At 42.3% G+C, this 21,179-nt stretch overlaps 1 protein-coding gene across 1 annotated transcript; it reads right to left on the bottom strand.

Moving 5' to 3' along the window:
• Window positions 1-5,221: 5,221 nt before the first annotated feature.
• LOC112113751 (homeobox protein ARX) lies at window positions 5,222-17,816 on the bottom strand. The gene is made up of 5 exons (XM_026653076.1): window positions 17,708-17,816; window positions 17,140-17,431; window positions 16,346-16,391; window positions 7,663-7,949; window positions 5,222-5,447 (listed from the first exon to the last, which is right to left on the bottom strand). The coding sequence occupies exons 1-5, from the start codon at window positions 17,814-17,816 to the stop codon at window positions 5,222-5,224; spliced, it is 960 nt and encodes a 319-aa protein (XP_026508861.1).
• Between the last annotated feature and the right edge of the window lie 3,363 nt (window positions 17,817-21,179).

Raw genomic sequence — 21,179 nt, 5'->3', positions numbered from 1 at the left:
CTTCATATTGCATTGAAATAAATTGTAAAAGTAAATTTCTGCATAACTCATTATAAGAATGCTGACACATGCATGTCTATGAATCCAGACCCAGACTGAAGGTTTTTCCGCTTGCTGCTTAAAAAAAGAAGTAATTAAAGCAACACTATGGGAGAATTCTTCTTCTTTTACTGTGCATGTGGTATATGCATGCAGCCCCCTGGTAATGCAAATAGGAGTTAAGCAGAGTGGGCCTGATCTGTAGCCTATTGATGAAATCAATGGAAAGGCTCCTACTGATTGCTAATTGGCTTTGGATCAGAACCTTAAATCTACTGGAGACTTTGAGAGAATGCACCGGTATGTTTTTAAAAATGAAGGTTTTTAATAACTGTGTGTGTGTGTGTGTGTATGTATGTGTATAAAAGTTTGTATTTTAGCCTCTACTGTCTCTGAAAACTTAAAATGAGAAGGGTGGGTCTAAGCAAACCCTCCTCCTTTGGTGTTATAGTTAATAACAAAACATTGATCTGTAACAGCAACAAAAGAAACTTCTGGGAGTTCAAACAAGGCACAGTTTTGGTTACAGATGTGCTTTGATTCCTAAGCCGGTTTCAAATGTTGCACATACATATTGACTTTCATAATGTTATTAGCTCTCACAGCTGGCTTTTCAGTTCACGCAGCGGAATGGAAACTTTTGGAAAAACTCATTAAAGCAGAGAAAATTAAATCAGTTTAAATAAAATTTCTCTATGGTTTCAAAGGAAAATGGGCAGGAAGTTATTGAGGCATGCTCTGCTAGGAAACATTTAATGCATGATACACCAGTTTCCATCTGAGTGCTCTGTGGACTGGTAGCCTCTGTTACATTCCCCCATAATTCCTTTCACTGGAGGCCTCTCCGATCTGTGGTATAATTACATTAATACCAAACTAAGTAATATTTAAAATTAATATCTGGAGTGACATCACTCCCAGAGGCCACAAGCCCATTGTGTTTGGCACTGTACAAATATACATCAGAGAGATGGGCCTTGACTCAGGCTTACAATCTAAGTAGAACACTATAGACACCAGGAAGATACAACAAGAGGACATGGGGGCACACAAGCAACCAGTGGGATGATAGTGGTCGGCATGCTGGGCAAACCAGCTGCCTTGCTCTGATTGAGCTGTTCGTAGGCCTTGTGGTAGAGGAGAGTTTTAAGGAGGACCCTGAGGCGGCTTTGCAGCTATTGACAGGGAGCTCCTCCCACACATAAAGGGCAGCATGGGAGGAAGTACAAAGGAGCCTGCTGAAAACAAGTGTGACTTGAGTTTTATTCAGAGGCGATGCATGGGGGGTGGGGGTGGGGAGCACGTGGGGTCATGTCTCCCTCCCCCCCAATTTGCTGCTTGGCTTGTACTGAGCATAATCACATGGATTGAGCATGCTCACTAACATCTGCTGAAGCCGCTGCCCTCACTGTGTCCCCCTCCCGCCCCATTGGCAGGCACGGGTCGTCTCTGGCTTTTATTTCAATAATAAAACTGCAATTTGAAGTGGTCGATAGAGCATCTTTCCTTTGTGGCCTTTGTACACTCTGCTTATTAAAAGCAAAGTTTGGGTGACTGATGGGAAATTTTAGTGGTTACGGAAGTGAGGGTCTGGCAGAGTAGCACGAAGTAAAGCAACTCCAGCATTGGCAGGTAGGGGTGTCAGCTTCCATACGTGCTGCCGTGAATCAATACAGCCCTGTTGATCTGACATGTTAATGACCCGGCTAAACATTCCGATATATAGGGATTCACCAGTCAGAGAGGAAGTGTGGTCCAGTGGGATACAGGGCCGCCCAAAGGGGAGGGCAAGTGGGGCAATTTGCCCCAGGCCCTGGGCCCCACAGGGGCCCCCACAATTGTATATATAATTGCAACTTTCTTTTATGGAAGGGACCCCCAAAATTGCTTTGCCCCAGGCCCCCTGAATCCTTTGGGCAGCCCTGGTGGGACAGGGCTGTAGACTGGAACTCAGCAAATTGGGACTCTATTCCCAGCTCTGACATGGACTGGATGTGATGTGTGACCATGGGTAAAGAGTTCTGCCTCTTTGTGGCTTGGTTTCTGTAGCTGTAAAATGGGCTAAAAGGACATTTATCTTGCTTTCAGATCCATGGATGAAAAGTATGATATAGGAGGTAGGTACTATTATTGAATTTGCACCAGGGCAAGATTAGCATAAAATAATTTTGAGTTCACGGGGTTTTCTGTGGTCCTGAAGCCTATCAAATGAATGCCTATGTTTCCAGGTTCCAGCTGAACAGACAGTGATTCTGCAGGCAACTGTAGGAGATCCTTGAAACTTATTGTATGGGGTAGCCAAACTTAATTGAACACAAGTATCCAGATCGCAGGGTAATCCTGTAAACCACTGAACCATCAAGCTGCCCTGAACTTAAAAAAAAAAAATTGTTAATTTCCTCTTTTGTTTTACTTCCCCCCCGGGAAAGCCTGTGATTTCACATTACTAGGGGCTTTCTCACAACAGCGTCCTGTCCCAGTTCACTTTCAAAGCTTCTCTTCTCACCCCACCCAGTTCCTTCCTTTGTGAAACCTTTATGGTCCGTCTGCAGACCCCATACTTCTAAACAAGTATGCCTGACGTACTCACTGAAAAAAATGTGAGCAAAGCAACTCACCTCCTGGTATTGCTTATTTTGCTAAACTCATTTTTACCTAATTGTGAATATGCATGGGAGTTCTATATGTATGGGGAAAGCTTAGGGACTTGCTGGGCCAAATTCATCCCTGTTATAATTATAAAAATCAATGGAATTCTGACGTGGGTGAATTTGACCCAGTATGTGAAATCTTGACCCCACTGATGTCAATGGCAAGACTCCCATTGAGTACAGTGGTGCTAGGATTTCACCCAATATGTTGAAATGCAGGAGTGCCTTCTTCAAAAAGTATTTTTGACACTATTTATCTTATGGATACTGCTCTGCAGAATGATAATTAGCAGGAAGAGCTGGGATTTTTTAAATAGTCAAATTCTGTTTTGAATAGCTATTGGACAAGTTCATTTAAGCAATGCATTGGTGAACGTAGGGAACAATATCTAATGCACCTAGCATACTTAGGTATTCTATTTCTTGTTACTTTTTAGAAAAAGTACAGAATGTGCTTTCCTTGCAGAATTTTCTAGCCTTTTCAAGAAACTGAGTATTAATTCCAGAGGAAGAACACAAGGAACTATGTGCAGAAAGAAATACAACTTGTGTAATGACAGTTTATACAAACTATCCTCCTACTTTACAAAAAGGTGGGAGAACAGTTACACTGGTCTACAGACCTAAAATATTTCTGCTCTCTCACTCCTATGCGAAGGTGATGTTATGTAGATGCATACACAACTTTTACTGCAGTCAGACCACAAGCTAGAATAAAAGCAGTTTTGGAGGGTAAGGGAAGTGAACAATCTAATTAACCAAGAAGTCTTCTGTATAATGTCCAAAATTTAATACAATCAAGGTTTAGAGACATCTACAAAAGCAGAAATTAGGGTAGCTAAGGGTTCTACATTCCAAGCTCACTGCAACAGTATTGATAACATTATTGATCACATTCAGAATAAATGTTATCAAGAGATGTTACAGGGGCTACGGTAGGTTGATTGTAGTTTGAGTCAAGATACAGTAGCCTGATCTTACAGAGCATTAAGCACATGGGGGAAAAAATCTTACAGAGGTGTGGGGGACACTGAATGCTTTTTCTGTATTTTCTAAGTGACGTTAGTGCATCAGAATGGTCTCAATGGAACAGGAGAAGCACAGGCAGCATCAATGAAAGATTCTCCACCCTGTCCCATTAATGTATGGTACTCAAAGCCTCTTTGGAGGGACCTCTAGGGATGAGACAAAAGCTCGGTCTCCATGTCTGTTTAGTCCTTGTTGCCTCTGCTGTGACTGCCACTGAGGTTGCCAATTAACATACAACACTTAGCACTAATATTGCTCTTTTACATTTGCACAGTGTTTGGAACATTCATTTAGTCCTCACAACAGCCCTGGGAGATACGCAAGTGGTCTGTAAAATGGGATGATACTTACCCTCCTTTATAACACACTTTGGTATTTCTGGATCAAGAGCTATACAAGAACTAGTTGTTGTTCTTCTCACCCCCATTTTACAGCTGGGGAAACTGAGGCAGACACAGCAAATGGCTTGCCCAAGGGTTTTGGTAAATTTAACGTGTATTCGCCAGAACCTCTGTTTTTACTCTTCCCAATAATCATTTCAGACTTTTTTTTTAAAGACTCGTTAATAATTTTCACTGCAAATCTGAATCTATTTAAGCATACAATATACTTTGATAGAGATTTACAAATAATGAGAGTTAACTTAACGATAATGGTCTGCTACTATTTGCCACCAGTCACACTAAAAACATTCAGAAACCTCGTGGTTAAAACTAGTAACTACTCACCAATATATATATATTGAATTACACACAATTTACTGCACAGAAACAAATATTTTCTTACAGGACAACTTTCATTTACAAAGTGATCTATGGTCAAAAGCTAAAGCTTAGGATATAGTTATTAAAACATTGCCGCATTGAACATATAAGCAAACTTTTTTTTGTTTATTTTAGTTTGAAACAGGATACATTTTGTACAAACCTAGTTTTGAATCAAAGCCCTATATTCAAAATATTTCATACTCATTCCTGATCATTCTGTTTACTTTGTGAAATTTCACTGGCATTTGTACTTCAACGTGAAGCATGATCTTTAAATTAAGAACATACCATATATTGATTCTTAGGTCTAAACTATTGTGGTTACACAGTTCCTCCTGAGATATCATTTAAGGATTGTTTATAAAACTCCAGAGTTATTTCTACAGAGGATTTTCAACTTTTGTGCTAATGTCCAGTACATCATGGGGTTTCACAGCAAACTCGTTCTTCACATTAGTTTTATTTATGTAGAAGAGTCAATTCCTGATGTATATCTTTTGTAATGTCGAAAATTCACCATAAGTAGTCATTTATCATTTGCTACATGACCGCACAATTTTGTGTTATAATAAAGGAAAGCTATTTTTAGTAGGATTAAAATTTCCATCAGTCCATTTTGCAGATGGAAGATCTACAGATGGATGGGTTTTTTTTATATGCCTCTGTATAACTGGATCCACTTATGGGAGAAGGCATTTGCTTTCTCCTATGCTACTGCAGTCTGCGGGAAAGTTCCTAACAAAGTTCTTTGTTAGTGTTTGTAAGACTGGATAGGAGGTTTAATTGAGGGATTTGTGCTGAATGTTCTTTCGCTTTGAGCCTTAGTGCTGCAATGCTCGACGTTTTCCTTTCAACTGCTGCCGGATCAGTGAAGGCAGTGAGACCAGGGTCTGACGGGGGTCCTGGTGCTTTCATTAAGACTGAAGCTGTTGTCATGAGAGGATTTAAAGCATTGAGAAATCTATATTTGGAAAAAAAAGTCAATAGTAACAAACCAAGAAACATTTTGTAGAAGAAATATTTACCTTATTAATAACCACAGCACTACACTGGGTTGAATTTTTTTTTAAACCAAACTTCTTCTTTGTTCCAAACTTACATTTTTTTGTAAATTTACTTTTAGCTTTTTTTTTTTTTTTTTTTTTTAGTGCAATAGGCAAATCCACTTTGCACCTAATGAATATCACTTACTAAACTGTGGCTGCAGCATAGAAGACAGATGTTCATACCACTGCACTGCATGCAGCTATCTAGAAAAGTCAGTTTGTCAGATTTACTGTCATTCTCTTAACATGTTACATCCTTTCTAAGCAAACCTTGTAATGCGGGAGAGCAGCACGCTCTGTGGAAACAACAGAATACTTCATGAAGGGAACAATTTTCGGATAGGTCTCTGGGCAACCCATTTGTTGTGACAAGTTATTTCATGTGAAAAGCAGCATAAATCAGCATGGCAGAAAGGTGTGCTCATTAATCGGAGGCTATAATATAGGCTGTCATTTCAGGAGGGAGAGGAGTATACAGTGCTAACACAGCAGCAGCTTTCAGTTGTTTAATTTCAGCACTTGGAGCGAGCGAGACTGAGGAGCCGATCTTCAGCTATTCTAAATCATCAGAGCTCCTTAGAATTCAATGGAGCGCTGATAATGGACACAGGTTCGGGATCTTCCCATAGGTCTTGGAGGTTGGGAAGGAAGACTCTGAACTCATCCCTGTGCTTATTGTAGTCAATGGCAAAACTCCCATTGGGATTGGGCACACGTGTCTTCAGTAAAGGAAATGTTAGGAAATGTTAACAGTACGAGTATGGCCCTGAAATGAAAACCAATGATGTCAGCTCTGTCATTGGTGTTCAGGGAACTGGGGCCATGTTCTGCTCTCCTGTGTGGGAACATCCAGTATAATTCTCTATTTTGCAGAGCCACCTCGAGAGCTCCTATCTAGATCTGTTGTAGTAGATTTTAAGATGTGTAATATACTACACCTGTATATACGAGATCAGAATAGAGTCCATAGTCGGTCTACATTAAAACAGTCTGTCATGAAGACAAGGGCCCACTGACTTCAATGGGGCCAGGATTTCACCCAACATGCACAACTGCCCTTAAAACGGTAACTATGTAGAATGACTTTCACTGGGGTTTACAGCTAATTTAGGGCCAAATCCTGCTTATTTTACTCAAGTTATCCCAGTGAGTAAGACGTGAGAGCTGGCCTTTTTAATAACTTTTTATATTATTCATTTATATAGACAGAATCCATACTGTAACATTGGAACACACATTTAATTATGGCACCTGTGAATTGCTTACTGATATTAAGCTGTTGTATTGCATAAGAACGGCCATACTGGGTCAGACCAAAGGTCCATCTAGCCCAGTATCCTGTCTTCCGACAGTGGCCAATGCCAGGTGCCCCAAAGGGAATGAACAGAACAGGTAATCATCAAGTGATCCATCCCCTGTTGCCCATTCCCAGCTTCTGGCAAACAGAGGCTAGGGACACCATCCTGCCCACCCTGGCTAATAACTATTGATGGACCTATCCTCCATGAACTTATCTAGTTCTTTTTTTGAACCCTGTTATAGTATTGGCCTTCACAACATCCTCTGGCAAGGAGTTCCACAGATTGACTGTGTGTTGTGTGAAAAAATACTTCCTTTTGTTTGTTTTAAACCTGCTGCCTATTAATTTCATTTGGTGACCCCTAGTTCTTGTGTTATGAGAAGGAGTAAATAACACTTCCTTATTTACTTTCTCCATACCAGTCATGATTTTATAGATCTCTATCGTATCCCCCCTTGGTCACCTCTTTTCCAAGGTGAAAAATCCCAGTCTTATTAATCTCTCCTCATATGGCAGCCATTCCATACCCCTAATAATTTTTGTTGCCCTTTTCTGGACCTTTTCCAATTCCAATATATCTTTTTTGAGATGGGTTGACCACATCTGCATGCAGTATTCAAGATGTGGGTGTACCATGGATGTAGATAGAGGCAATATTGTATTTTCTGTCTTATCATCTACCTCTTTCTTTTAAATCTTGAGGTTTAAAAGAAAGGGATAGATAATAAGACAGAAGACCTCACGGTTTAAAAGAAAAGAAAATAAGATAGATAATAAGACAGAAAACCTTGAGATTTAAAAGAAAAACACTTAAAATATGCTCTCTGTACCTTCCAAAATGGGGACTTAAAATTGGATTTCTGAAGAGAGATGTCCAGGCAAGACTGCTGAGACCAAACGGCCCTAAGCTTGCAGGGTTGAATGCTGGAGTTACGGATGGCATAGCTATTGTTGAAAGTGGCATTGATCTCCATGCGTGGTCCAGAAGAGGAGACTGACTCAATGGAATGTCCAAAAACAGACCCAATGGATGCGTTAAGGAGAGTCCTGGAACGTTCCCTAACAATTCAGTTTTTTCACGTTTCCTCCATTTTGCCCTTCTGTTTTGAAACCAGACCTTCAGAGAGAATACAAAAGGGTTAGCTAGACTGAGTTTGTTGTTGCTTTTATCAGCTATGGTAGGCTGTGATGCACATGGCATAGTAGTGACCTTTATTTTAAAAGTACAGTTTCTATGTAGAAAGGTTCTGTTTATAAAGTGTTGATTATGACATCTATTAATTAATAATCATGTTTATGGATGTGAGTAGTATCTGTTGTAGGCATATCAGCAAAAGGTGTTATTGGTAATAAGCCATAGTAATATGCAATCCCTGACCTGTTGGACTCTAACTATTGACTAATCTATTAAACAATGAAAATAGCTATTAATAATTTATTACCCCTTTATTAGTTGAGCCTTCAAATATGATCCCCCTGACCTCCCCAAATCGAAAGGTGGCTACCTCAGTCCATGCAATTTAAGAAGCAATTTAATCATAACTGAAATATTTTTTAATCAAAACCATGAGTGTGATTTAAATGCCTAGATAGTCTGGCTGACTAACTACATAGATAAGTATTTAAAAACATTTTTTTAGATGCTCTGATTACTTGCCATGACTCAAACTGATGTCATATATAGTTATGTGAAACTGATTAACTCAGTTATAGTACAATAGAAATCTGTTACTCAAGACACCAAATATATTCAGATACTTGAGAGTTCTGGTAACCAGGAGTCAATAAAACAGGGAGACATGCTGGTAGTTTCTTAGACATAGGGCTTTGGACGGTAAGGAGTCTACTGTACAGTATACTTTTGTACAGTAAACTGTTTATTATATCAACTTCTCTTTGCAAGGCTGCACTATTAATTATTTTAGACTATGGAGTATATTATAAAGTAACGGAGAAGTGAGACTAGAATTTAATCTACTCTGACAACTGACACCACACCATTTTTGTTTGTTTGTAATTTTGACTCTGTCTTGGAGTATTCTCTCTTGGGTCCCTAAATATGTGTGTGCACTAAGGTGAAAATGCATTGTGAAGTATACAGCAGAGATGGGCTGAAACCAGAATCTCAGATAGGAATGCTCCCAAGTTTGAGGATTCAAAAAATCTAAATTTTCTCAAATGTTGAGATGTTCTAATTCAGGTAGAGAGATACATTCAGCCTGAATTCTGAACTGTATCTGGGCTTGGATCAAAGATTTTTAGTTTGGGCCTGTAGCGGGGTGACTACCCCGCTCCTAGCCTGAGGGGTTTAAAATAGCCCTGGAAGAGGGCTGCAGCTCTAAAAGCTGGGCTGATTGGGGAAGCAGCCACAGCTGGGCCATGCCCCAATCAGGCCACAGCTGGCCTGTATAAAAAGGCTGGGAGCCAGAGGCCAAAGAGTCTCTCTCTGCCTTCAGAGGGAGAAGGGCCTGGCTGCAGGGAGACAGAGTACCTGAGTGGAGTGGAGTGGAGTGGAGTGGAGTGGAGTGGAGTGGAGTGGACTGGGACTGGGACTGGGACTGGGACTGGGACTGGGACTGGGACTGGGACTGGGGACAGGCTGAGGAGCTGGGGAGCTCCAGCCTGGATAGCCCCAGGCTGCGGCCTAGTAGGAGGCCAAGGGGTACTGGGGGTTGCAGAGGGCAGCCCATGGCTAGGCCAAGGCAGCAGGTCCAAACCCAGCCTTGCCGATGATGAGTGGCCTATACTGCAGTCTGCCCCAGGGAGCGGGGGCTAGTTGGTGACTGGCAGTGGCCTTTTTCTGAGGAGAGGTAGGGATAGTGGGTGGGGGTTCCCCTGGGAAGGGAGACCCTGAGACTGGGGGGTGTACTGCCAGGGGGCAGCACCCAGAGATAGGGGCACTGGGGTCCGGGAGGGACACAGGGCCAGGGGACAGGTGGATCACCAGCCTGCAGGGGGTGCTCCACGACGCTGGAAGAGCTAATTCCCGAGACGACCAGCAGGAGAGGCCCTGTAGAGGTTCGGACTCACCCCTGCGGCTCATCATCTCTAACACAAATTTTATATCTAGCCACTACTGAAATTCAATAAGCCATTAGCAGAAGTTTTCATATAGTACAACGATCATGTATTAATTGGTACATTAATAGTCCCCAAAATAGGAGTAAATATTTACTGCAGAGAATGCCGGGATATAAATAGACACTTCTTCCATCTGCAGGTGCAGCATTATGAAACCAAACAGTTCAAGTAAGACGATCAAAACATTCTAGTGTGTGGCGAGAATTATTATATTTTTAAAATGACCTATGAGTCACAATACATTTTTGTAATTTTATCAGAAGTCTCTAATATTAGTGCAACTATGATCTGGGAGTTAGAGCAGGGCTGCCTGGGAATCACTGACTTGCTCTGATCTTGGGCAAGTTGTTTACCCTCTCTATTGGACTTAGTTTACCTGTCTGTAAAGATATACTAGCATCTGCTTCACAAAGAGCTTTTTGATGCATATTTAAATAATAATTGTAAAATGCCAAGAGCTTTTGAAGAAAAGCCCTATAGAAGTGAAAAGTTGTTAATACCCAAAGTACGTTGCTATACTGTATGCGTTGCTAGCCTTGGTATCACAGGCCTGATCTTTTCCCTTTAAGTCAATGGCAAACCTCCTATTGAGTTCAAAGGGGACAGGATTGGGCCACACATCAGTCTCACTAAAATACATTACAATATATATAATAAGGAGCGAAAAGATACTGTAATAAGGTACCCACATGGCATAAGTCTTGTGAATGCTTATTCACAGGGACCTAAAGAAGCAGTGACTATTTGAACACCTTTTGTTTAGATTTTTTTTTTAAAGCTAGCAATATTCTGTGAAAACTTTAGTGACTCTGCAAAAATAATGGTGTCTTTTTCCTCTGGGTAACTAACGTACACTTCGTGCTTAGGTCTGTTGGCAAGGAGATTGGTGTTTTGAACCAAGAAAAGGACAATGGAAAATATCGCACATTTGACAAAATCTGGCACAATAGTGTGATCAATAAATAATCTTAGAGACACAAGGTCTGCGCTTGTAAAGGGTCAAATTTCTTATAGGCGATAGCAGAACTAGTGAAATGCTGGAAATCTATATCTACAGATGGGAGCCGGGTGCATGAAAGAAACACTTTCAGTTGTGTTCATTCAGCTTTAGGCATCGGCTAAAACAGATTTTAGTAATGTAATTAAATTAGTTTTACAAGGTTTACTGGTTAAATAGCAGCCTCCAATCACTTGCCAATAAGCATCATAAATGGAGCTAAAGTTGGTATCTCAGAAGGAAAATAAAACCACCAGCTCTAAGCCACCAGTGCTCTCCTCTAGAATGGAGTTCAAAGGACGAAAAGAGTAATGAGAATATTACATGATTAAGCATTTTTTCCCTCAGTCTGCCCCAAACAGAGAAACTGAATAAGGAGTGAAATGTTTGCTACCTTAAAATGTTAAAATAATTCCTTTAATTTACTCTTATGGAATCTGTAGAGCTATCTTTTATGATTGCAATACTATTGCTTGTCTGTTGTGCAGATTGTAAATCCAGTGTAACAACTGATTTCAATTGGCCATCAATTATTGTATTTATCAAACTTCTTTTAAAATCTAAACTGAATTTGGACTATCAGCACTGAAAGCCATTATTTAGGACTAAAATCCCAATCTTGAACTCCCGGCTTGGGCAAAATCCACATTAATATGAGTGATAAATGGGGCATAAACACGTATCTTACCTTACAGTGACATCATAAACACACAGTACTTTCAAAACTTTAGCATTTATATCATTATAAATAAGATTTAGATTATTTAATACAAGCATAAAAATGACTAATTTGGTATTTTTGCTACTGATTAATAGAAGAGTTCAACTGCCTTTAAAAATAATTTAGCTTTACATTTTTAGATCATGACATTTCTGTCAGGTTACCTGGGTAGTTTGCATCTATACACAGATGTGTACATACTTGCAGCATGGAATATATACTGTTTAGCTAACCATATCCTTTTGGGCTAAATATATTCAAAATAATGTGTTAGAGGTATGTAACAAAGAAGAGTGAATTGTAGACTCCTGGAGTCATTACAGTTTTGATCAGTTTTTAAATTTAACAAGAATGGACTATAAACCAGTGTATATTAAATACTGCATATGTTATTTTTGTAATTATTGATAGATTCTGAATGTATCCTAAAAGTTATTCCTATGCCAGGACTTTCATTAGCAATTGAAATTATCATTCATAATCCAAATTTAGAAGTACTCGGTTTTTTGAAAATAATTAAAAACTTTAACTATGCAATTTTAAGAGAAGAGCCTACTGAATGTAAAGTCAGTTTTCAATTTACTGATTTCTGGAGACTTTAAATCCCTTCAAAATCATGTGAATTAAAACACTTTCTGATACATAAAAACAAGTTAAATTATATTTGTGACTAGCCATAGTGTATCTTTGTTGCTGAGATTGATTTTGGGATTATTAGCAAATAATATCACAAGGAGGTTCAATTTGCAGTAATCCTTATTACTTTGTAAGTGAGTGCTTTACCAATGATACCCATGTGCCGAATCAACCAGTTGATGTTTCTAACTTTTACATGTTAGAGCTTTTTAAGATGTTCCTGTTTTTCTCCCCAGACCAATGATCTACACTAATAGTGAGAAAGAAGCCTGTTAAGAGAAGCGAAGTATGGACTCAAACAAGAATGCTTCTGGAAGCCCACAAAGGATGGGTTCCGAGCAGGACTGGATTTACCAGAGTTTCACATCATTCCTTTCCCATGGTATGGAAAAATATATGGGTCCCCTTGGATGCATTTTCAAAGAGGGGAAATCTCCCTAGGTGGGGGAAATAGCTGAAATAAGTGGTGCACTTTGGAATGAGATGGGAATAAGAGAGTTGTTCATTTTTCTTTCTTGCAGGGTCACTTCCAATTAGGACTCAATGAAATGCAAGTTTCTGCCGACTCCGGTAAGAGAGAAAATATCGTCCCTGCTCCCCATTGTATCTGGCCGTGCGTATACTGCCCCAGGAAGAGGTACGGCAGGTGTCTCCCCAGAGAAGCAAATCTCAGTTTGAAAAGCAATGGGCTGCTCTGCTGGCTCAGTGAGGTACAGAAATGACAACTCTGCGTTAAATTAACTTCACAGAGAGTTACTTTTGAGCAAGTCTGGAAGATACCATTGCAGTATATTTAAAAAATGGTCTATTAACATACCGTGCTATCTAAGCGCCTCAGAATCTTTAATGTATTTATCCTCACAACACCTGTGTGAGTTATCTCCATTTTACAGTTGGGGGAATGAGACCGAGAGACCAAGTGACTTGCCCAAGGTACTTGTCTGTGGCAAAGCAGGGAATTGAAATTCCGTCTCATGTTAGCAACCAAACCACTCTGCCTGTGACACATAAGTCTAGCCTCCTGAGGGCTGGGGTCTCATCTCAGTTGTTGGGTTTCGTGTACGGGTGCCGGGTGGTGGTGGTGACCTGTGATACATAAGAGCTCAGGTTAGATACTGTGGTGGTCCCTTCTGGCCTTGAATTCTATGATACTGGAGAATCCTTCCTCTCAATATTTGCCTAGTACTCCCATGTGGCTATGCCTCTGAACGTTTTGTTCTTTTTTATGACATTCACAGGAAGCTTGGCTTCAAATCATCTACATGATCCCTTTTGCCGTATGCCAATGTCTCAAAAAAGAGACATCGAACAGCGCAACCCAACTGCATGCAATTGGCAAGCCCATATGAGAAGGTGAGAATGGGATTGGGGAAATGGGTGGGTTAACAGTTTTGCATCCATGTTCATTTTATGGGAGAAACAAGTGGCTGTCATGTGTTAAGGTATTTTAGTTACTAGTAGCATTGGTGATATTTATGTTGGGGTGTGTGTGTGTATTTTCTTTCCTTAAAGGTCAGAACATAACTTAGCTGTGGTGTTGAGATGAAAAAGGTGACAAAGCTTGCTCACACGTGTAAAATCATTGAGCACTGGATGTAATCTATAAATTGCCTAAGAGCTTTCCCTGATGGCTGGAAGTTCTCTTTCCCAGTCTCCAAGGCCCAGATCCTCACAGGTATTTAAGCTCCTAACTTCCACTGACATCAATGGATTTTAGGAGCCTACTTATCTTTAAGGATCTGAGCCCAAGTGTTAAAATATGGAAAGATGAGTAAATTCAAGACTTCTGGGGCCAGCTCCTCAGCCAGTGTAAACTGTCATTGCTCCATTGACTTCAACTGAACTACAGTTTACACAAATTGAGCATCTTGCCCCGTTGGTGGAGTGTGAGAAGAAACAGAGCTAAACAGATGAGTCTGTGAGTAAGCCTGCCAAATCAGGGAAGAGGTTGCAATGCATATCATACTCATGAAAAATGAACAGTACATGCTGGGAGCCAAGTCATGACCGCAGCTTGCAGCTGGACTGACATGCAAAGTAATTCATTAAATATCCGATGTGCTGAGGTTAGTATAATTTGATTGGTTTTGTGCTAATTTGGACCCTTAATGGTCTGTTTGAAACTAAATTTTTAACAAGATTTAATATTTGCTATGTAGACAAAGCTTTTTTAAAAAAAAAAAAAAAAAAAAAAAACCACAACCGTAAAGGAGTTAATACAAGAGTTAATACTTTGTAAAAGAGAGTGTTAATTATGGGTGTTTAGAACCAAGGATAGGCTTCTTTAGAGGATTGCAGTATGGATGATTGGTTACACAATCTTTGCACCTGTATGCTTACGGTTTTGTCTGATGTTCCATTATAACTGCCCAACCTAGTAATAAAAATTCCCTTCAAGCAGACATTCTCATCTCAGTCTCAGAATCATCTTTTAATTTATGTAACCATTTTTTTAAACAGTGCAGATGTTTTCAAGTTAAATTGGGGCAGGAGATGGTGCATGAATGCTTTTGTGAACTACATAAATAACTGCTTAGATGTAGAACACAACATTCAACTAATCATTAGTTCACAACACAATCTAACCATTTTGGGTCCTTTTATTGTTTTGGTCAGGAACCAAAACATCAGATTTTGGCACTTCAAAAGAAACTGCATAAATATTTTTGTAATGCTAATGTGAACTTTTACAAAAACTAAATACAGAAATTTTAAAAATGCCAGTATGCATTTAATTTTGGACTATTACAGACCAGTGGTAAAAATGCATTTTTAAGTGTACATCTAGAAAATGTTACTGTCTAAAATGTTATGGTTAGTGTTTTTGTCTCAGATTTAATAACGGATGACATGTCCAGGATATTTCTCCTTTTTTTAAAATACAAATATCAAGGAGAACACCAGTTGATAAATGTCAGAAAATTATTAATGTAACTACATTCTGAACTCCTATACAATACTATTGTCCCCAATTAGGGTAACCAGATGTCCCGATTTTATAGGGACAATTCCCAATTTGGGGGTCTTTTTCTTATATAGGGTCCTATTATCCCCCACCCCGTCCTGATTTTTCACACTTGCTGTCTGGTCACCCTATCCCCAATTAATTTTGTTTTTAAATACTTTTTCACTATAATTTCCTCCAGTAGAAAAATATCAAATTTTACTGTGAATCTTTAGGCTTCTGTTGGTTTGTTTCAGAACTTTAAGATTTAAATATAAAATAGTATTTAAACAATATGCATACAACTCATTCAAATCCACATCTACATCTGTAAACAGATGTTTAAATAGTTTAGACCAGTGGCTCTCACCTTTCCAAACTATTGTACCCCTTTCAGGAGTCTGATTTGTCTTGCGTACCCCCAAATTCCACCTCACTTAAAAAAAAAACTTGCTTACAAAATCAGATGTTAAAAATAACAAAAGTGTCACAGTATGCTATTACTGAAAAATTGCTTACTTTCTCATCTTTACCATATAATTATAAAATAAATATAAATATTGTACTTACATTTCAGTGAACAGTATATAGAGCAGTATAAACAAGTCATTGTCTCTCTGAAATTTTAGTTTGTACTGACTTCGCTAGTGCTTTTTATAAAACTAGGCAAAAATCTAGATGAGTTGATTTACCCCCTGGAAGACCTCTGCGTACCCTCAGCGATAAGGTACCCCAGCTGAGAACCACTGGTTTAGACAAGATGCAAAGCCTATTTTTAAATGATCATTTAATGTTCGCTGACATGTATTGATATTATATCTGACAATTACTACATTTCATTTCGACGTTTCTGGTTTTGTGAGGGGTGGGATACTAACAACTTCTCATTCTTTTAAATTCAAAGCTCTGATCACATTTGGTCCTCTTTTGTAGGATAATATGGAATAACAGCCCCCAGCTTTTTACATTATTTACATCAACACTTCTCAATCTGAGTGAGCTGGAAAAATAAAAAATCCAATAGCACTAAGAAAACACATAACACTTAATTTTAAGCTAAGAACGTTTATACATATCAAAAGGCAGTGTATTCAGCCCAAACTAGATCCATGCTCTTTAGTACCCGTTACTCACCTGAACTCTGGCTTCTGTTAAATCCAGACGCATGGCTAGCTCCTCTCTGCAGAAGAGCCAAACATCATTTAGTATTTCCATCTTTAGTCACAAAAAAGGGTTGGCTTCATCAAAAACAGCCCCATCAGAAACTGAGAGTTCATTAAAAGTCAAATCAGATCCCCGGCTCTTTATAGGTGATTTCTAATCTAGAAGCCGCTGCATAGTGCCTACCAGCCTGAGACTATATAAACAATAACATACAACTCCAAGGTTTTTACACACACACACCCCGGTAACTGCATCAGGACCATTGGGAAGCAATAAGTGGATGTAAGATCTGAGACCCCCTCGCACACCATAGTGCCCTGATTTCACCTTGATTCCCACTTCATGCGAGGGCGGAATCGCATGTGCTCCAGCTGTTACTTTAAAGCCAGCGATTACCATCCATCCCGAGCTATTTCCCTTTGCTTCAAGAGCTTTTCCTATCCGCCCGAGTCACTGTTCGCTTTCCTGAGGGCTCCCTGACCTTACATACCCTGGGTTCATTCAATCTGGTTTATTCCCTACACCAGGGAGTGGCATTTACAGGGCAGGGACCATTTCAAGGTCTGGCCTCGCTGCCTCGGGGGAGGAATCTCTCTTTGAATCCCCCTGGACCCAGTCGAAACTTTGGGGAGAGGGCGCAGTCAGGGCCCGATCCTCCCAGAGGAGGGCAGCATCTCCCAGGATCTGGCCCTACGGGGTGGCGGGTGGGAAGGGCTGTGCTGGGGCGGGCTGCCCCTGGCGGAGCGGGCTGGCCGCGCTCCTACCTGGTGAACACGTCGGGGTAGTGGCACTTGCGGAACGCCCGCTCCAGCTGCTCCAGCTGCAAGTTGCTGAAGGTGGTGCGGTAGCGCCGCTGCTTCCGCTTCAGGGGCCCCGGCGCCTCGGCCGCAGCTGCGGGGGCTGAGCCGGAGAGACCAGCCGCCGGCTCCCCGGGGCAGCTGCTGCCCTTCTCCGCGTCCTCTGGCGCTTCCTTCTCCGCCCAGGCGCCGGGGACCGGGCGCTTCTCTGCCGCCAGCGGCGCGGGGCAGGGCTCGGGCGGCTCCGTGGGGTCCCCGCCTGGGGAGAGTGGAGAAGCGGGAGAATGACTGGAGGGCCCGGCTGCTGCGCTGCCCCGGGGAGCTCCGCACTGGGGGAACCAGCAGGGCTCCCGGGTCCCCCCCATCCATCCCCGGCGGGTGGGGGGCTGGCAGGGCGCCCCGGTCCCCCCCATCCATCCCCGGCGGGTGGGGGGCTGGCAGGGCGCCCCGGTCCCCCCCATCCATCCCCGGCGGGCGGGGGGCTGGCAGGGCGCCCCGGTCCCGGGGGCAGTTCCCCGGGCAGGGTCCCGCTCACCTTGCCGCCTGGCGGCGGGGCTCCGGCCCAGGATGCTGTCTATGAAGTAGGAGGTGAGCAGGTGCAGGGCGGGGGCGGGGGCGGCCGGCCCGGGGGCTGCGCTCTGCATTGCTGCGGAGGCTGCGGGCTGGCACCGGGCAGAGCCCCGGCTCCGCGCCGGGTTTTATTGGTGCTGGCAGCGACCGGCTCGGCGCCCCCGGTATTAGCATTTCATTAGCGCGCTGGCGTCAAGGCCGGGGGTGGGACCCGCACTGGGGCCGGGTTCGCAGCCTGGGCAGGCGGGGAGGAGTGCCAAGCAGCCCCCGGGAGCCGCGGGGAGGGGCACCAACTCCCCCAGAGCCTTTGCCACGATGTGGTGAGGTGGGAGGAAGCCCCTGCTGGGGAGAGCCGGGAGTGAGTGCCAGCTTTCACCCTCTGGAGAGGGAGGTGCCAGGCGGGCAGGGAGCTGCAAGGCAATTGACTCTTAAAGGTTGTATGCGGGGGAGGTGGGTGCGTGTGTACAGGAGAAAGGGCAGATCTCTTGGCCTGGGGTTCGCTCTGCACTATTGGCTACAAATGGGGGGGGGCAGATTCTGAGCTCCCCTCCAGTGGTGTAAGGCCAGAGTCTTCCCTGGAGTTACAAAGACATCAATCTGGCAGAAGGGAGACTAGACTCTGGCCCGCTATCAGAAGCAAACGATTGCTGTTTGGTAATAGGGTACTTTTAGAGGGAGCCTACATCCTGCCCCTCAGTGCCATGCAGAGAGGAGGTGCAGCACATGAAAACATCACACTGAGCTCTAGAAACACAATGTGCTTCCTTTTTTTGCACCTACCACTCCATTGCGTACAATGAACTTGTACCCGCCTACTGAATCTGATTTTGGCCCTTGGAGCCTGACTCTGCAAAGTGCGGAGTGCCTTCAGGTCCTGTAAGAGCACACAGCATCTTGCAGGATTGGGCCCTCCCTGGCCCTTTAGTTTTCCTCTTTGCTGTTACAGCAACAATCCCTCAGCAGCCGGAGGGCTGCGAGCCAGCGCCTGCATGCAGATACTCAGCAGTGCCATGACATTACTACAGTGCACTGCTAGAGCCCTACATACATTAGATCAAGAGGTGACTTGATCACAGCGTACAAGTTCCTTCACAGGGATTCAATTCCAGCTACTAAAGGGCTCTCTAATCTAGTGGAGAAAGGCATAACAAGAACCAATGGCTGGACGCTGAAACCAGATCATTTCAGTTTAGAAAAGAAAGCACCCATTTGTAACAGTAAGGGTGATACCACTGGAACAAACCACCAAGGGAAGCAATGGATTCTTTGTCTCTTTATGGCTTCAAATCCAGAGCGGATGTCTTTCTGGATGGTATGCTTTAGTCAACCCCAAATATTGGGCTCAGTGCAGTAGTAACTGGGTGAAATTCTATAGCTTGTACAGTACAGCCGGTCAGACTAGATGATCTATTGGTCCCTTCTGGCTTTAAAAATCTAGGAATAAATTACATGCTCTTTCATCTTCCTCTCCTTCTATCCACCCAGCTGCATGTGAATGATGCAGTGCTTCCATCTCTCGCCAAGCTGGGCCCAGCACCCAATCCTCTGCATGCCAGCTCATTGTCCCACCACTGCCGAGCCAGACCTAGAGTTTGTTTGTTTGAACACAAAAACTTTATTTAGCCCGAAACAATTCCATAACAAACCCATTTCTGTAGCACCTTCCAGCCTAGACTCTCTGAAAGTCCTTACTGATGCTAATTAAGTAACCTCATAATATCCCTGTAAGAGAGAGACATATTATCATCCCTATTTTACAGAAATGGAGGCCCAGTAAGATGAAGTGACCTACCCCAAAAATTCATTGCAGAGCTGGGGTTACAATCCTGATCGCTTGACTACAAGACCATCTTTCCTTCTCTTGGATCCCATAAATCCATACATTGATCATATTTAGAGCAACTACAGCAGATACCAACTCAAGTAAAAAGCAGGACGGTAGCCATAATAGAGGGTCCCTTGGGTCTTAGTCCTCTAGGAAGAGATGGGTCAGGCCGGGGAGATAATGTGACCAGTGTATTTTCATCTTCTGTAAAATTACAACTTGATTAAAGCTGGAACAATCACACGTCTGGCAATGGGTGACTTCTAGGGGCAAATGCAACTGCAGGAAACACAAATGAATTCAGAGAGAAGCAAGTCTGTGGCTGCAGGTCCAAATTTCTAGTGCACAGTGCATGTCTGCAGTCAGTTGACTGGGACAAAGGTGTCATGTTCTCAAAGAAACCAGGGGTCAATCACTTCATATTTTTATTTTTAAGCTATATGCAGAAACCAGAAGTTCCTTTTGAGCCACAGCTTTCCTGAGGCGTGAAGCATAGGTAGGTGTGCACTTCAAAGGGAAGACGACCTTTTGAACTCTGCAGTAGAGCTGGGCCATTTTTTTCTGGCAAACAGTACTGAAAAATGCATTTTTTGGGGGGGCATCAAAACTGTTCATGAGCTTGGGTTGACTTAGGTGAATCGTTTCAGCCAAAAGAAAAATGGATTTTTTTTTAAAGTCAGCATTTAGTTTTGACCATTTCAAAATGAAACATTTTGGCTTTTTTCCTCCTCCCCAAAATTGCAATTTCTTTAGAAATCTAGCTAATTTTTTTTAAAAAAAGGCAGAGAAAAATGCCTGAAAATGACTTGAAACACAAGCAACAATTTTTTTATTTTGGGTCGAATAAAATGTTTTGGTGAGAAAAACGAGAAAAAAAATCAGTTTTGGTTCAAACTGAGCCAATTTTTTTTTGCTATTTCAGTTTGGCCCCATTATTATTTACTTAGGGCAGGTCTACACGACCGCTTGAGTCGAGCTAACAGATGTTGCCCAGGGGTGTGAAAAAGACACCCCTCCCCAAGCGACGCAGATTACAGCGACCTAAGCACTGTCCACACTGGAGCTATGTCGGCGGGAAGCTGACATAGCTTCTGCCTCTTGCAGAAGTGGAGTAATTATGCTGGTGGGAGCGCTCTCTCCCGTTGGCACAGAGCGTCTTCACCAGACGCACTACAGCAGCTGTGCCGATGTAGTGCTTCTAATGTAGACCTGCCCTGAATTCTACTCTGCAGCACCATCCCACAGGCTTTGTATTGAGGTTACCTGGCAGACCAGCATTGGAGCGTTTTTGTTTTATAACCATGAATTTCATCAGAAATATATTCACCAGGGTAGTTGGGTCTTTGGTTTAGGAGGGTCAGTGTAGCGGTCTACTACAGCCTGTGTTCTTTCTGTATAAATTGCAAAAAAATTACTGTAACCTCCATTTTCTCTGAGTTCACTCTCACACAGGCTTGAATATTGGTTACCTAATAAGGGGGTGGGGATGCTATTTAGCTGACTGTATAAGAGAATTCTATGAGACCAATTGAACCATGTACAGTTTTATGGTTGTGGGCCATGAAGAGGTAACCAGGATGCATATGAAATGGGTGGTCCAACTACCGCAGTT

This window comes from Terrapene carolina, unplaced genomic scaffold (genome assembly GCF_002925995.2).
Source record: "Terrapene carolina triunguis isolate 2854851 unplaced genomic scaffold, T_m_triunguis-2.0 Scaffold131, whole genome shotgun sequence".
Lineage (NCBI taxonomy): Eukaryota > Metazoa > Chordata > Testudines > Emydidae > Terrapene > Terrapene triunguis.
The sequence above is the reverse complement of the archived record's forward strand: the minus strand, read 5'-3'. Positions and strand labels throughout refer to the sequence as shown.

Coding starts and splice junctions, on each gene's coding strand:
- LOC112113751 (XM_026653076.1), bottom strand. CDS start 17,816: ATGCAGAGCGCAGCCCCCGGGCCGGCCGCCCCCGCCCCCGCCCTGCAC. Junction 17,432..17,707: donor CCCCGCCGCCAGGCGGCAAG/GTGAGCGGGACC, acceptor CACTCTCCCCAG/GCGGGGACCCCACGGAGCCG. Junction 16,392..17,139: donor TACCCCGACGTGTTCACCAG/GTAGGAGCGCGG, acceptor GCTCTTCTGCAG/AGAGGAGCTAGCCATGCGTC.